Here is a 16,034-nt window from a genome sequence, read left to right on the forward strand (position 1 = left end):
ATACGATCGCATGCGGAGAAGAAACGTTTCAACATGCAGACCGAGGCAAAAGCGAACTTTGACCCCGATGGAAAAAGGAACGCGCGTCTGTGTACGCAGAAATACAATGAGAGGAAAGAAAATTGAAGTGACAAGATATAATTAAAAATGCTTAAGAAAAGACCTAGGCAGTATCTACTGTATTTTCAGCCCGAAATATTTTAGATATGTTTTATGCCCCAGCCTTTTCATTGTGTTGAACGTGTGTTAGGAACGGAAGATAAGCAGGTAACACATCTCCACGTTCTTACACTTTATTACGTATCTTGGATCAACAAAGGATCGGTCTCACTTGCCGTGGAATGTGTCACGAATTTCTCCGGGAAGAGAATTTCTTTTACTTCTTCTTTCAGGCAAATTAACAATCGTTTTTTTTTTTTTTACCGAATCTCTCCCTTCCCTTCCATTTTTCTTGGTCAGCTGTATGTATCCGTTATATTTGATTCGTTGAAACAATTATCGTTATGTGTTTAATATTTAATAATGTTTAATATAAAATTTCAAAACTGTCGCAACGCGTTTAAAGAAATCTGCGAGGATTGCGAGGAAAATCAGAAAAGGTTGAAATGTCAACTGCTGTAAATTGGAATAACGATGAGAGAACATTGTATATTAAACTTTGTGTATTAAGCTTTCTCCACATCATTCTTCATTTCTGACAATCGATGACACGCCGATAGTATGAGAGACGAGAGTACGTTGGTTTTCCATTTCCTTTATATTGTAAAGGCAGAAAATGGAAGGCAGAAGGATACGATGATTCATTGCTTATGCATCGTTACGTAAGTGCATTAAAAGTCCTTGGAGTCTATCGAAACGAGCGCATCAGTTCAGAAAGTTGCCCAATACGTTATTTATAATTACAACAATAAAACAATTGGAAACGCGCGTTTTCCGTCTTTCGCTTTTCCCGGTGAAATTCGATCGATAACGAGCGGTGGAGACATTCCCGCGCGTTTTTTACACAATGAGTACAACGGAACGTCTGTGCATGATTATAAAAAAAAAAAAGGAAAAAAAAAACAACTAGAAACTTTAACGCGTATAATAATGTATTTTTGAATAAACCGTTATTATCAGTCGTAAAACGTGCGGAAGATCGAATCTACTTCTTCGTGGATCCACAAGGAATACGAGGATTTCTTCGTAGCCGCGCATTGTGCATAATCGATCCGACGAGGAGCTCGACGAGAAAAACGCGCGTATCCTATAATACAATAACGGTTTCGATCGATCGATTTCGATTACTAGCTACGTGCACCACCCCGCAGTTGTTTCATCGCCGCTTCGATAACGCTCAGAAGTAACGATAAGTATACGGTCGGGGGTTGCGTTCAGTTTTCAGCACGATAGTGACTATGGCTACTCTCCTGATCGGGTGCCTATAAATACAGGTCGACTCAGGCTCTTGTGGTGGAAGTTAGGTGCGTAGAAACGAAGTGGCATTTGTGCAATAAAGTTAAAAGCAGATACGGAAGGCCTTTTGGAAAATTTGCCAAGGTTAACAATACATTTACTATTTCGCTAATTATCCTACTTTGCGACTTAATGCTATTCGCTTGTTTTCAATCTATCTCAACGTATCGATGTTCGAACTCGTTTTTTTCTTTTTTTTTTTCCCCCCCTCCCCCGTAAGCTTGCGCTCTTTCATCTTCTTTTTCGCGGAACACGCTTGCTTGCTCCGCAATCGATCTCATTAATTAGAAATTTCATGGTTTCGTAAACAGTATGATATATATGATAACTATAAAATTATTAGAGGGAAAGACTGTAGAGGGCTGTGGGGTCGCACGTTAGGGAATAAGGTCGGTAAAACGTCACGAGCGTAATGCGAATATATAATTTATGCGTTATGAAGTATATCCTGAGAAAAGTGTTTTGACGAAAACAATATATAAGAGGCTCCAACAAGAATGGACATTTTGATGAGAACAAACAAAATTCTTAGTTATCTGAGATATGAAATTCCGTATCCAAAATGCTGTTCTTTTTGTTAGTTTCAACAAATATTTTTTTTCAGTGTCATTCTACTTGTTGTTTCTTGGATTTTGATCCTCCTTCTATGCTCTTTGTGTGTTTTTTTTTTTTTTTTTTATTAAAAATAATTTTATATACACAGTTCGAAAAACAAATCACCGACGCGACAAATGATTGACGACATTAGACGTGAAATATGAACGTTATGTTTTTTCATCGTTATCCTTCTACGATTGTATCTTCATTGTATCTCGTTATAGGTATAGCTCCTTTCTCTTTTCTGTGTTTTTAAATTTCTATTTCTAATCGTCTTTTCCATCCAAGAGCGTACAAGCGGAAGGTACGAGTCTCTTATGGCGATCCTCCTGCAGCGATTACTGTGGCGTGCTTTTTTCGTTAAAATATTCTTCCATTTCCTTCAGCTGTGCCCGCAGCAAACGCGCTACCATAGGGGCCGATAAAAAATGTCCTGTCGACGCCTGTGTTAATAACAGCGATGCGTTGTGCGTTCGTACGATTGTGTTCTAACGGCATTGCGTAGCGAACAGCCATTACGACTTCTAAATAATTTTGCCTGACTGTTATATAGCTCTTTATGATTTCAACTTTCGGGTTGTTCAGTACCAAGGCCAGATATCCAATAAATTGATCGCCATTTGATTAATCTACGGATCCCGTTGCTTGTTATGTTACATTGCTTGGTATGTATATTCATTAGAAAAGATCTTGTTGTAGGATTTTCCGATCTGTTATAATTGTAGCTGATACAATTAAAATTTGGATGGAAATTGAATGGAATTTGAATGCAATCGGGGATCTTTTGATTCGTCCCCATTTTCAATAAGAAATTTCTCTCAATATTTTATTCGCTCATAAACATCCGCAGTTATATTGGCTCTCGCGATCCTTCGTCATTCCATCTCCGCGCGATTAATAATCATGTTTCCTATATAATTACAAATCGATGGCTAGTATACGAGTTTAAGACGCGGTTATGCGCGCGACTAAGTGAAATTTTGAAATGCAAACAGTTACATTATTATTTACATTATATTTCTTCAAATAATGACATTTATAATTGATTACTTAAAAATTCCAGTATTAATTTCTCTCTACTGAGATTCCCCCCCCTCCCCCCTCCCTCTTCAATTCTTCGCGTCTCTTTTTCTCTTTGCTAGTCCGCCTAAGAACAATAAGGAAGGAAGAAAGGCGCGCGTACGATATAATGCGTTTTCGATGCGGAAAAATATCGTGCGTCGCGATTATACTTGCGAAGGTCTCTACTCGTTCGCGGCCGCGAGGTAGGCTCGCGGTTTATTAGATAAATTTCATACGGCGCGTAGAGTCCAGAAATCTCTACGCGGAGGTGAGAAACTCGTTCAGGTTTTTTCGGAGACATTCCTGTGCCGTGACGCGAAAGGGAGGAGGTCCTGCTCCGACACGAAGTCGCGCATATGCAACGAGCACACGCACGCCATGCGCTCTTCTCTCGCCCGGTCTTACGTATACACATCGCCCCGCGATATAACCTCCACTTATCCCCTTCCCCTCTATCCTCCTTTTCCTCCGCCTCTACCACCTTCTCCTCCTCCAACTTGGCTAGAGCTCGCTGCACTAGCTGGCGGAAGGTGGAACTCTCGAGACGTATGTACAGTCATTCGGCGACGAGCGCGCGTCGTGCACCTCGCAAACGAGCGCGCGCCAACCTGTGATGGACAGCCCGGGGTCCTTTCCCTTCCGGAAAGACGGCGAGCCGCGGCAGTCGATCCTACCAATCGCCGGATTACTGTCGGAAACGGTAATACGTCCCTGTGCACCGTCAATTCGTTGGAGAACGGAACGGGGGACCGCACCATGCGGTTGCACAAGACCGGCGACGACGATGACGACGGCGGCGGCAGCGATCTTTCGACCCGCTTCTCAACGTAAGCTGTACAATTTGAAATTTTTCCGTCGCAGAAATACATTATTGCCTTTTCGATCGAGATTTTGCTCCCTTAAATTGTCGCTCAATTGAAATTGCGACGCGGCGTAAGCCTGTCCGTCCGGCGCCTTTTAGCACTCGCGTAGAGGAGAAAAGGCTCGCTCGTTATTTTTTTCTTTTCACTTTTGTTTTTTTTTCTTTTTCGTTTACTTTACATAGTTTAACACCTTTGTCTCGAAGACGCGCGAGAAGTCGTCCGTTTTTTTTTCTTCCCCCCCCCCCCCCCCCCCACCGCAAAAGAGAAACGTCGAACCATAAATTTTCACGATGCCTGACGACGACACGCAGCTCGCAGTCGTTCGGCACGAAGAAATATAGCGGCTCGCACTTTTCTGTCGTGCCATTATTTCGCGCGCAAAGCGATGACCAGGCAACTTATCGCGCGCACGCGCGCACATCCACCGATGCTATTTCGTAAGTTTCGCGACAAATTTTCCAAGAGAGTTCCCTCCTCCCGCGACTTAGCAATTAACTCATAATTCGCTTACTTTCCTCTTTCGCGCGGAAAATTAAACGGTATGATCGATTTATATCGATCACATTAGAGATAACTCCATTTTGTAGCGTTATACGCAATGATACCTTCCGCCTTTTCTCAAACCTAAAGACCCGTTCCAACATTCCAAAGATTAGAAACGCTTAGCACGGCATTTCTTTTCAATGTAACGATAATAACGTTGGTTTCTTTATCCCTTCCTTCACCCCCTCCCTTCTCCCTCTACGATAATATAATTTGCTCTACTTGCGTTACACGTTTTACAGCTGCGATATAGATGTGCAATGGCGGGATAACAAAGTCAACTTTTAGATCCCCTCTTCGATTTAATATTACTTTTAAATTCGCGTTTGTATAGATACGTATAGATGTAGAATTTACAATACGCTCTCTCTTTGAAAATCCAGAGCTTTCTCTATATTTCAATAATATTATCGTGTTAAATAAGAAAATTATTTTTTAACAATCAACGACATTGCGCGTTGTAAAAAATAACTCTTTCTTTTGATAATTTTACGACACTGTTGTATTAGAAAAAATTCCAGATAATGTCGAAAGTAGAAATACGGAAAGCAGTGGTATGATTTAGCGGTGAATATTCGCGACGGATTTGCTTGGAAAACGCAAGCAAGAGGCCAATTTTCAGCGTTAGAATCCGAAAAGCAAAAGCGACGATGCCTTATTTATTTTTATTCAGCCGCGGCATTACGTGGCCACATCGAATTTGCGCCTTTTTCGCGTTAAGTTATACGGCTCGCGAGTTATCGGTAGATAATGCACGAAGGACAAGCTTACCTATGATTACTTAACCAACGCGACGCCCGTGCGCGATTACCCGTGCGCTTGTATGACGTTCGACAGCATCGTGCTAGTTGCAAAAATCAGTATATTACTTGCAAAAACGATAAAAGTCGCATTGACGTGTACTTATCGTTATGTCAATCAAAATACAAAAATCCCAACTTATGTACATATCGCGCATATGTGTGTGTGTGTGTGTGTGGGTGTGTGTGTGTGTGTGTGTGCGCGCGCGCGCGCTTTGATTTGATGACTCGCGTCAATCTCTTGAAATGGAAATTATATGAAAAAGTATCGAAATATATTTGAGATTTCGTTCTCTCGGTTCGTTCTTTTTCCCACTTGGAGCTGCCGTTCTGAAATACAAGAAGGCTTATAATCCGCATGTAATACGTACGCTCGCGGATAATCGATATCTCCCCTGTTTAACTTGTTAAAATAGGATTAAATAGATAATGACTTGAGGTAATAATTAGAGGATTCGCGTTAAAGGGATCATTCGGATATTTTTACCCCCAACGGATGCTACGTACGGTGTAAGATATAAATGTATGGTGTAATATAAATGTTCGATTACGTAGACATATTTTGAATTTGGTATTACAAAATTAGGTCTATTAATCCTGTAAGTGAAATACAACACACACACACACACACACGCACATATATATATAGACGACACATACACGCACGTATGTAGGTAGATATGGACTTGAGAAGGGGTTAAAGGATACTGTGTACATGATAAAAAGTATTATAGGCTATTCATTTGCCTTCGCTCACAATAGCGATATAAGAACGCCACGTCTGTGCATTCATCGTTTCGAAAACTTTCGAGTATTGTCGTCGGCATTAATAAACATAAGCGTTAAACCGAAGGATGATCGGATGTGCATAGCTAAACGGATAGGATGGATTAAACGCACAAATTCGAGTTGTACGAAAAAATTTCGGCGTTATAAGAAAAAGTATTTTTCTCCTCTTCTCAAATCTCAAATTTTGAAAATCACTAATTAACACATATTTATACTGTAAAAAGAGTCTAATAATAGCTACCAAATGTTGAATAAAATAATTTCAGTCAAATGTGCAATGTAACGAAAAATAATTTCATTTTTCTAAATATTTCGTAATTTTTAGTAAACGGTCGATCCTATTATCATCGTAATACTTGTTGAAGATTTAAAAAGAAATAAAATTGTTCTCAGTTAAAATTAAACATTTGATTGAAATTATTTCACTCAATATTTCGTGAGCTATTAAGATTCTTTTTCAATGCGCGTAATGATTTTCCGTTCTTTACTACGGATATCATTTGCATTCCAAATTAATTTTTATTTTTATAAATATACAAAAATTATTAAACGATTCTTATATATACTCTAACATCTTTAGAAAGTATTTATAAAGTTATGTATTACAAGAAGAATAATTTATTACTTTAGATTACATCGCCAAAAAGAGACTTGGTTTACAATAACGTCTTAATTACACAACAGCTAATTACAAGGCGATCAGTAAATATATCGCAAAGTTGTACTTGAAAAAAGAAAAAAGAAAGATAGAAACCATAAATTCAACAAAAGCCGATGCTAGATAATACGTGTGTAAAAAGTATATCAATAAGAGATACAATATAAACGCCTCGATCCTCTATTTAGATCCTTTTCAATATATAATACTGACAAATTGACAAAATAACTATCTCGCTTTAAAATATGATCAGTAAAATGATGAAAAAGATAGAGATTATTAATTTTATTTTAGATACTGCTAGTATTTCGAGGAATAGAAATACGCAGAATACGAAAACCCCCCCCAATCGGGTCTACTAAAGGTTAATATTGACGAATTAAAGAATGTTAAGACGCTGGCATTGATCATCTATGCAGCGTCTAACATTCGTAGGGAGAGATCTCTTTTCTCTCGCATTGATCAAAGATCAAGAACGTCTGGATCGCGCGATGCATAGAGGCGCCGCGTCGTGCGAATCTTCGTGCAACGACACGGCTACAGCCATAATTTTTTCGCCGTACTCGTTGTATGGGAGTCGCTATACTCGCTGACTCCCCGTCGTCTCCGATGACGATTTCTCGCCTCGAAGAACGCGCTGAGCCTTAATTTCTCAGTATCTAACACCACAGACGGTGTGTTATTCGCTACGTTCGTTGATAATGCTCCTCTTCTTCGCGTGCATCCTCTTCATCTCGAGACGCGGCGCGGCGCGGCGCGACGGATTTTCATTAGCGCTCGCTATATCTTCGCTTCGCTAATTAATCGATCGCCGCATTTCGAGGACCGCGAGAGGCGTTTCGCCGAGGATGCCACGACGCACCGATTTCATATTCCACTCATCTTCCGATCGACGAGCGAAATTCTATCGTCGCGCTGCGCCGATGAATTATCGTGTCGCCGGTCGATGGAATATCCACGATCGGAGCATTACTTGGCACACAGGATATTTGACAATGCGAGGGTCATGCGAGTTGAAATGCCGGAAATAGTAACCTACGGTTCTCATTCCGCCGCGTCGAACGAAACCGCTTTCCTCTACCGGCCGAAGCAGTCGAGTTTCGTTTCGCGAATCCGCCGTTTCCCCATTTTTCTCCCTTTATCCAATTCGAAATGTCTCTTCGAGAGACGTCACTCGGACGCGACTTGGAACGTAACCGTAACCGCGTAATTGGAGAACGGGCGTTATCACATTTACCGCGTGCGAGCTCGAGCTCGCTTCTCATCCGGGCTCCAAATATCATCCCGGGAGTAAAACGAAAAATGCGGGCGTAACGTAGCATGACGCTCGATGAAACAACAAACGGAGAGAATCGCTGTTATTTCTTGGGAACTATTTGTTGAACTCTGAACTATGCGTCCGTGAACATCGCGCTAGTGCTCGATATCGCGTGTGCGCGCGCGCGCGCGCGCGCGTATGTGCGACGTCGCGTCGCGGCCACTCACGGTTACGTCACTGGCATCATGGACATTATTATGTTCCTACTGACGCAGGTACAATATGCCTGCCACGCTATTAGAGCAGGCCGCGTTAACCTGAAACCGCCGTGCGCAAGCGGAGCGTGTATTTCATAACGCCGCGCGCGCGCGAGAAAGAGAGGCGTAGAGAGAAATATTTGTAAGCGATATATTCCTTATTATCAGCAAAAAAGAAATGAAAAATGCGCCGAGCGAGATGCCTCGTATAAACGACGATGTCTCGCGTCACCTTGCTGCTTCCCCCCCCCCCCCCCGAAGGTGAGAAACGACTTCGTGAGAAGGAAAAATCTTCTTCACTCGTAAACTCTAATTATACGTGTAGATTGATCATTTTAATCGTATTAGACGACTAGATATCGAACGATATCCGCTCGTTCTCGTCTGTGAATTGGTTTGAAAAATCTACTCAAGTAGGAGGCGCGCACGTCTCCGCTTCGGCGAATTTGTCGTGCAAAGAGGCCTCGGAAACGAGCGATTCGAGCGATTCGAGCGAACTCCCAGCTCGAGAAGAGAGCACGTGTCCCGCCGCATTATATAGCACCGTAATAGCGATTTCATTACCGGCCCCGTATATGGGACATGTAGAGTAACATCTGCATGCCGAATCGGCGTTGGAGTGCGAGTCCTATTAGAAATTCGTTCCTCCTCACAGCCGACTCGTTATATACCATTTCTTTTGTTTCCTTCTCCTATTTCCCTCCTCCCTCAGTATTTGCTGCAGCTAAAACCGCAACGCACGACGGTCGAATGCGCCAAGTGCACCTCGTTGGTTTTTTTTCACGAGATTACGATAACGCACGCGCGTTTACATTGCGATTGATATTAACTTCCTTTCCCACGCTTAGTATCAGGATTGCGTTATCTGCGCGATGCGCGCGGAACGGCGTTGCGACGGTGTTCACCGTCGTAGATATCCTAGTGTACGTGCAGCGTTAAAAATGCAGAAATATTCGAAAACTGAAAAAAAAAAAGAAAAAAAAAAGAAAAAAAACCAACGATTTTACGAAATCGCGCTTGAGCGTACGTTGTATTCGGCCGTTTCGATTAAATCCCCTTTCTCCCCCTCTTTTCCTTTTTGTTCCGTGACGCGATGATCACGCTGCACGTCACCTGAAATAACAAATTCCATGCATTGAATTATTCAGCTTTATGGCTTTGCCTTTCATTTGCACACAAAACGTACGAGCATTTTTACGTCGGTTTCACGTAATGGCACGAATAAGCTGAAGCAAGCTGAAGTCGTAATTATCAGTCGTACGGGACGGTTTTTGCGGTGCTGGTCGCATCGACGCGAGCCAGTGGGAATAAACTGGCGTAATTGTATTCCACTTTTGCGATCGTGGATTTTACATAAATGTCGCCGTTGAGCGTGACGTTAGGCGTCGCTTTCCGTCGATCTTAACATACCGAAATGTGTAAAACGGATAAAAAGAAAAGGCCGTTACCGGAGGAAAGGTGGAGACTCTTGTCGCGAGCACTGTATGCAAGTCAAACGACGCATTATTCCTTGACCTGACCCAACGAAGCCTCCTTTCATATTCATTAGGATCGTCCCACTTCGGCCCGCCGCTTTGGACCACGAAACGCAAGCCGTGTGTCTCCGATGCAACGCGTGAATTGATTTGCGTGAAAGATATACTACCGGAGGAAAAAAAAATAGCTCCCATATATCAACGCGAAGGAGTTAAATAGATGTTAAATAGTTATCTCCGATAATATAATTCATGTGTACTTTCAATAGCGCAGTTCCTTTTTCCGCGCACGTTCGAGCGTAGATTGTAGAAAAAGTGAGATACAATACATTGCTCGTGTCTGATATCGTTAATCACGTGATATCAGACGCGGTAATCCCGTAAAGCCATGTCTATCGTATCTCGTCCGTCTCTTCACCTCTCACCCGCCGTTTTCTTCCTCAGCTCCCCTCCTTGCACATTGTATCCTCGTTTTCTTTTCTTCCTCCGATCCGAGCTGAAGATGCGTCAGATGAGAATGTTTTATCATATGCGTAAAATCGTCCAAGCACAATGCTATTCCTGGGTCATAGGGCCGTATGCATTACGCCTGTACATCGTGTCATTAGCATTTCGACAACGGTGTATCGTTCACCTCGAAAAGATTTCCGTATCGGTTACGCATCTGCTGCCGGAATGAGACACGCTAATCCGAATGCGTTCCGTTTTCCAAAGAATCACCCGTTTTAAAGACGCGCGAAGGAACTTCCGTCATAAGAATCTAATTGTCTCGACTTCCTTCTATTACTGTACCACCCCTTCCCCTCCACTTCCACAAGAAGATACATTCACATCTGGCTGAATGCATACGTCGTATAGCTGATCTATCCCGCTGATAGATTCAACTTTGGATACGGTAGATTAGGTATAAATTGACTTTCAAAATAGGAAAAAAAAAAAAACTCGATTTCGACGACAGAAATTACAGAGCGTTAAAACAGACGGCTCTCGACGCATATTTCCATAATTCTATCTTTTATTGTAGAGGGACGCGAATCACAGCGATGAGGCCGAAGGGATTTTCTGGGAACCATCGTGCGTCGACAATCGCAACGCAAAGAATCAGAATCATGTACGCCAGCTGCAGGAGCAGTTGGCACAAGCCACCGTGAAAGTACGCGAATTAGAATGCGAGCTGAAGCACGTTCAGAAGGTAATAATTGTTAACAGCAAAGTGCCATGTAATACGATGTTAAGTTGGTGGAAATAACTAATGTACAGGTGAACGCGTCCTTCAAGGATGATATATCCGACGGGCATCAGAAAGCTGAGGTCGTACGGGCTAAACAAGACATGCTGAATCGCATAATACAAATGGAAGAAAAGGTATGGAGCGATGTATCAATTATGCATCTTTTACATCATCTTCCTGTTAAGATTCTAAATTTTAAATAAGGCTAAACTCAAAGTAGAATTGAAAAGGAGAGACGAACTCTCTCGCACGCGCGTGCGTGTGAGAAAAAAATAAATGTTAAAATGTTAAGTTGTATAAAAGAAGAAAAAAATATGCTTTCCCGGGAATTAGATTATTGATCCGATACGGAGTAGTTAATCCGGTGAAAACAAATTTTTTAGAAATTAATAATTTATCGTTACTGCTATGAGTAAAAAAAAAATTATTCTTTATAGGTACTAGTAGTCGTATAATTTTTGTGAAAATTTTTTATTAGAGTAATATTTTTTGCTATCTTAAATAATAAGTAGCCTCTTTATTAATTTATAAAAAATAGTTTTAATAAATCACATGGATAATCAATATGCTATGAACTAGATTACTTTTACTTTTTACTTTTTCACAATATTTAGTATCGACATTTTGCTTTTTCTTAGACTCGGGAGGCAGAGCGAAACGCTAAACATATCCAGTTGGATGAAGCCAGTCTTATCAATGATTTTCGTTCGGTAATATCAAAATTAAATTCACTTGAGAAATTTGACTTAATCAGCGGAGCGTTAAAAGCTTTACAAATTGAAAACGAAGCGCAAAAAGAGACGATTGAAAAAGTTAAGGATCATGAAAAATCCAATCAAGACCTCGAAAAAGTCGATGTCTTTGAATATAATTCTTTAACTCTCAAACATGCAAATTCGCAACAGGGCAAATCGCATGATACGACCGAGGAACTTTTGTTCAATAAAGAAGAGATGTTACACGAGAGAATAAAAGAACTTCAAATTGAAAATAAAGATCTTCGAAATGTTATGGAAAAATTGGACGAGGAATATACGCAGTCGATTGGTAAGTAAATAATAGTCTTATATATGTATAATACACCAACATGTACAATTTTGTTGATATATCTGTTTTTTCTCTTAATAATCTTATCGTTGCTAAAAACTATAATGATAAATTTCAATTTTTGCGCAGAAAATTTATTATCGGTCAAAGAGGAAAGTAATAAGAAGCATCGCTCTCTACAAAATGAGTACGACCAACTTTCCGTAGATTACAATGAGGCCAAGAAAAAAATAATCGAATTACGAAATGACTTATTGAAACGCGATGAAAATACCTGTACAGAAACAATTCATCAGTTTATTCAGACGGATAATGTAGATAAATCAGACAAACATGTTCAAATAACAGTTTCTTCACAAGAAGCTGACATAGTATCGGAAACAAGCAGATTAGACGATATTACTGAAAAAGTCAAAATTATTTTAAAGAATTGTACCATAAGTAATACTGAACCGGGAGAATCGATCTTCGAAGCTATTGCGAAACAGTATGTTGATGCTAAATGGAAGCTAGATGTTTTGGAAAGGAAGATAACTGAAGTTACTAGAGATTTGAAGGAAACCGAAGAGATGAAAGATGGCTTGCAAATGGAATGTGAAGAACTGCAATCTCATATAGATTCGTTATTGTTAGAGAAAAATATGAGAATGAAATCGTGTCAGGGGTTAGATTTGAATTTGCCATCTATTCCTGAGACAAGCGAAGAACGAGTAGCTTCGCTAGAAATGGATATTGAATCTTTACGGGAAGAAGTAAAACGCCTCTTGACTGAAAACAAAACGATACAAGAAAGAAATTCAACTTTGATGCTTGCTGTACAAAGTAACGAAGTGCCTTTAACTAACAACGATGTACAAGGAAATATAAATCGCAAACTATATACACTTAAAGAGGAAAATAAAGAACTTCCAATAGCTTTAGGAGAGAGTAAAAACTCGAACGCAGGTGTAAAATCGATCGAGCAATTGAAACTCGATCATGAAAATGTGAAAGGAGAATTAAAGCTATCCGAAACGAAGTCATTGCATGAAACTAATCTTACATCTTTGCAAGACACTGTAAATAAATTGACAGAAGAAAATAAAGATTTATTACGGAAGAATGAACACTTGGATATGCAATTACATGACAAGGCTTTGTATGAACGTGACCTACAAGAAGAAACTGGTTATTTGTTGGAAGACTTGCAGAAACGACTCAATAAAGCCAATTGCGAAAAATTAGATTTGGAAAATGATATTTTACATAAGGAAGAAAAATTGGCTGCGATGCTGATTCAAGTTGACATGAGACAATCTGAAATAGTAAAATTGTATCAGGATAATGACAGATTAATTAAAGAAAATACATCTCTGTCGGAACAATTAACTGCTACGCACGATGAATCCTTGGATAAGATAGAGTTATTAAACACAGAAATGTCGTTGCTTCAGCAAGAACATGAAGATTTGAAACAAGAAATATTGATTTACAAGGAAGAATTACCTGTATTGAAGGAAAAATTATACAAGGCACAGCAACAGTATATAAAACTGGAAAATGAATATGCGTTTAAGTTGCAAAGCGAGCAATTTCAATTACATAAAAAGAATATTCAAAGTCAAGAAAAAGAATCCGAAAATGAATCAAGTCTCAAAGAATCGTTTGCAGAAGAGTTGAACTTGTTAAGAGACAGATGTAAGCTTTTGGAACAAGAAATAGAAATGCTTCGTACTAAAGAAACACAAGAATTGAAAAAAAATGCTGCGGAGATATCTTCGACAAACATAGACAAAACTAATAAAGAGGAAAACCTTTCAACTAAAGATAACTTAATCGGAGTAGAAAATGCAATTACAGACGTGAACACAGGAAATCAAGATTTAACAACAAGAGATACGAACATAACATCTAACGAACAGCAAACGTTTAAATCAATTGTCGACGAAGAAAGACGAGAAAAAGACATCATAAAAGCCCGTAACGAAAACTTGATAGATGAAATTAACGATTTGCGTAGCAAGTTACAAACCGCCTTTGAAAATAATAACGAATCAGCAGAAATGGCTAAACAAACTATTGAAGATCTTTCTCATATTATTAGAAAAAAAGATCAGGAAATAAATATTTTACAAGCTGAGATAACACACGCGAAGAATATTATCGCGCAGTCTTCGAACGATCTTGCTGTAATCAGAAACCAGAAGAGTGAGATGGAACAAATCGTTTCTATTAAACACAACGAAAGCTCAAAATATCAAAACGAGATTCAAAAGTTAATTCAGCGCGTAAATGAACAAGCAGCTCGCATCCAGGAATTAATTTTTGAGCAAACAGTGAACGAGATGCGTAGTAAGGCGAATGTAGAGATTCAGCAAGGAGATCACGATGGAGTTGATTCCAGCCAAGGTATCGAAATCATGGCTCTGAATAAAAAATGCGACGCCCTAGAAGCTGCTCTGATGCAAGAACAGTCTAATACTAGAATTTTGCAAAACCAACTTATGGAAATTCAAAACAAGGAAGCTAATTCCGCTAAAGAATTAGAGAGATTGAGAACACACTTGGTCGAAATGGAATCAAGTTATACGGAGGAAGCTTTAATCGCAGAAAATAATCGTCAGGAGTTAGAAGCAAGATTATTGCAAGCTGAAGAAAAAGTAAAAAGTAGTTCAACCGCCTTCACATCGGCAAATATTAGAGCTAATCAGCAAGTAGAAACGTTGCAGCAACAAATAGCTTTGATTACTCAACAAAGGGATCAAATACAGGCGAAATTATCCGCAGCAGAGGACAACATTCAGTTGCAGTCTGCCTCTTTGACTAATTTACAAATAGTTTTGGAACAATTTCAGCAAGGTAAACAATAATGATGTTTTATATATATATATATCTAATATCATTGTTACAATATATCTCATCAGTTATGCCTTCATATAGTCTCTCTTTGTATTACAAATTTTATAGTAATTGTATATATCTATAGCATAGATCTCAAATACTGTGATATATTGACGATGCCATGCTTACAGATAAAGAACGCGACGTCATGGCGGCTACAGAAAGACTTCGATCTCGACTCGCTGAGTCATACGAGAAACAAGATAAATTAGCAGATGACGCTTCAAATCTGCAGGTTTGCTTTTATATCTTTCCCATGCATTCGTATAAATCCGACTCGATTTATTTTCTTATAAAACTATACACCTACTGCTTACAGCAACAGTTACGTGAAGCTAGAGAATGCTTGAAAGCTGCCTCTAGACTAAGCGAACAACTCGAGAAAAAGGACGAACAAATCGAGCGATTCAACGAGGAAGGTAATTATTATCAAAGATTACGTATTTCTGGCGTTGTCTGCATCTTGCTCTTTGTTTATGGCATGATTAGTGTTTTTCGATTAAATCATTTTATGCATCATGAGAAGCAAGTTGGAAATAAGTTTCCCTTTCATTACGATATAGAAGGCTGGTTACGTATTTTTTTTTTTTTTTTACACATATTTCTGCTTTTGTTTTAACCCATTCTGACAAAAATCGAGCTGCGCGCTTCGGCACTAATTTAATAGTGCGTTAAGTATAAATTTTACGTGAAAGTAATATACTATAGAAATAAAAAAGGAAAGAAAAAGAATAAAAATCAAAGCAATTCGACACCATCGATAATCCTACATCATTCCAGTTTCATGCTGTCAGCGGAGAGTGCAATAACTTGATGACAATGAAAATTGCCTATGCTACGCAAATATATATAAAATATTTGTTACAGTCAAATTTTTTTGCCAAATTGTGCTATAAGTCTTGTAGATTGTAGCACATGTGATATATAAATAGATCTATCAAAATTATAGATATGTAAACATTTTTTCATGTTCTTCCTCTCTCCAATGATAGCAATATTGAAGTTGTTTAGTAGCTGCCGCGATGATAAATCGGCAAAATATTCAGACGTGAATTCACCGTTGAAAGCATTACTAAATTTTTACTCTATGGATCTCTGAATGGAATACGTCAATCTCAT

The 16,034-nt window shown here is 39.4% G+C and overlaps 1 protein-coding gene across 2 annotated transcripts in view; it reads left to right on the forward strand.

Annotated features, from left to right (window-relative positions):
• Positions 1 to 16,034, forward strand: part of LOC108755927 (thyroid receptor-interacting protein 11-like) — a 24,012-nt gene that overhangs the window by 3,969 nt on the left and 4,009 nt on the right. The window contains exons 4-10 of one of the 2 annotated variants that reach the window (XM_018499364.1): positions 10,782 to 10,949; positions 11,018 to 11,122; positions 11,627 to 12,035; positions 12,165 to 13,680; positions 13,756 to 14,873; positions 15,047 to 15,150; positions 15,235 to 15,334. In XM_018499364.1, coding sequence (XP_018354866.1) covers positions 10,782 to 10,949; positions 11,018 to 11,122; positions 11,627 to 12,035; positions 12,165 to 13,680; positions 13,756 to 14,873; positions 15,047 to 15,150; positions 15,235 to 15,334 — 3,520 coding nt within the window. Of the gene's footprint in view, positions 1 to 10,781; positions 10,950 to 11,017; positions 11,123 to 11,626; positions 12,036 to 12,164; positions 14,874 to 15,046; positions 15,151 to 15,234; positions 15,335 to 16,034 lie in introns of both variants that reach the window. The other variant, XM_018499363.1, reaches the window with a different exon arrangement.

Source organism: Trachymyrmex septentrionalis, unplaced genomic scaffold (assembly GCF_001594115.1).
Source record: "Trachymyrmex septentrionalis isolate Tsep2-gDNA-1 unplaced genomic scaffold, Tsep1.0 scaffold9, whole genome shotgun sequence".
Lineage (NCBI taxonomy): Eukaryota > Metazoa > Arthropoda > Insecta > Hymenoptera > Formicidae > Trachymyrmex > Trachymyrmex septentrionalis.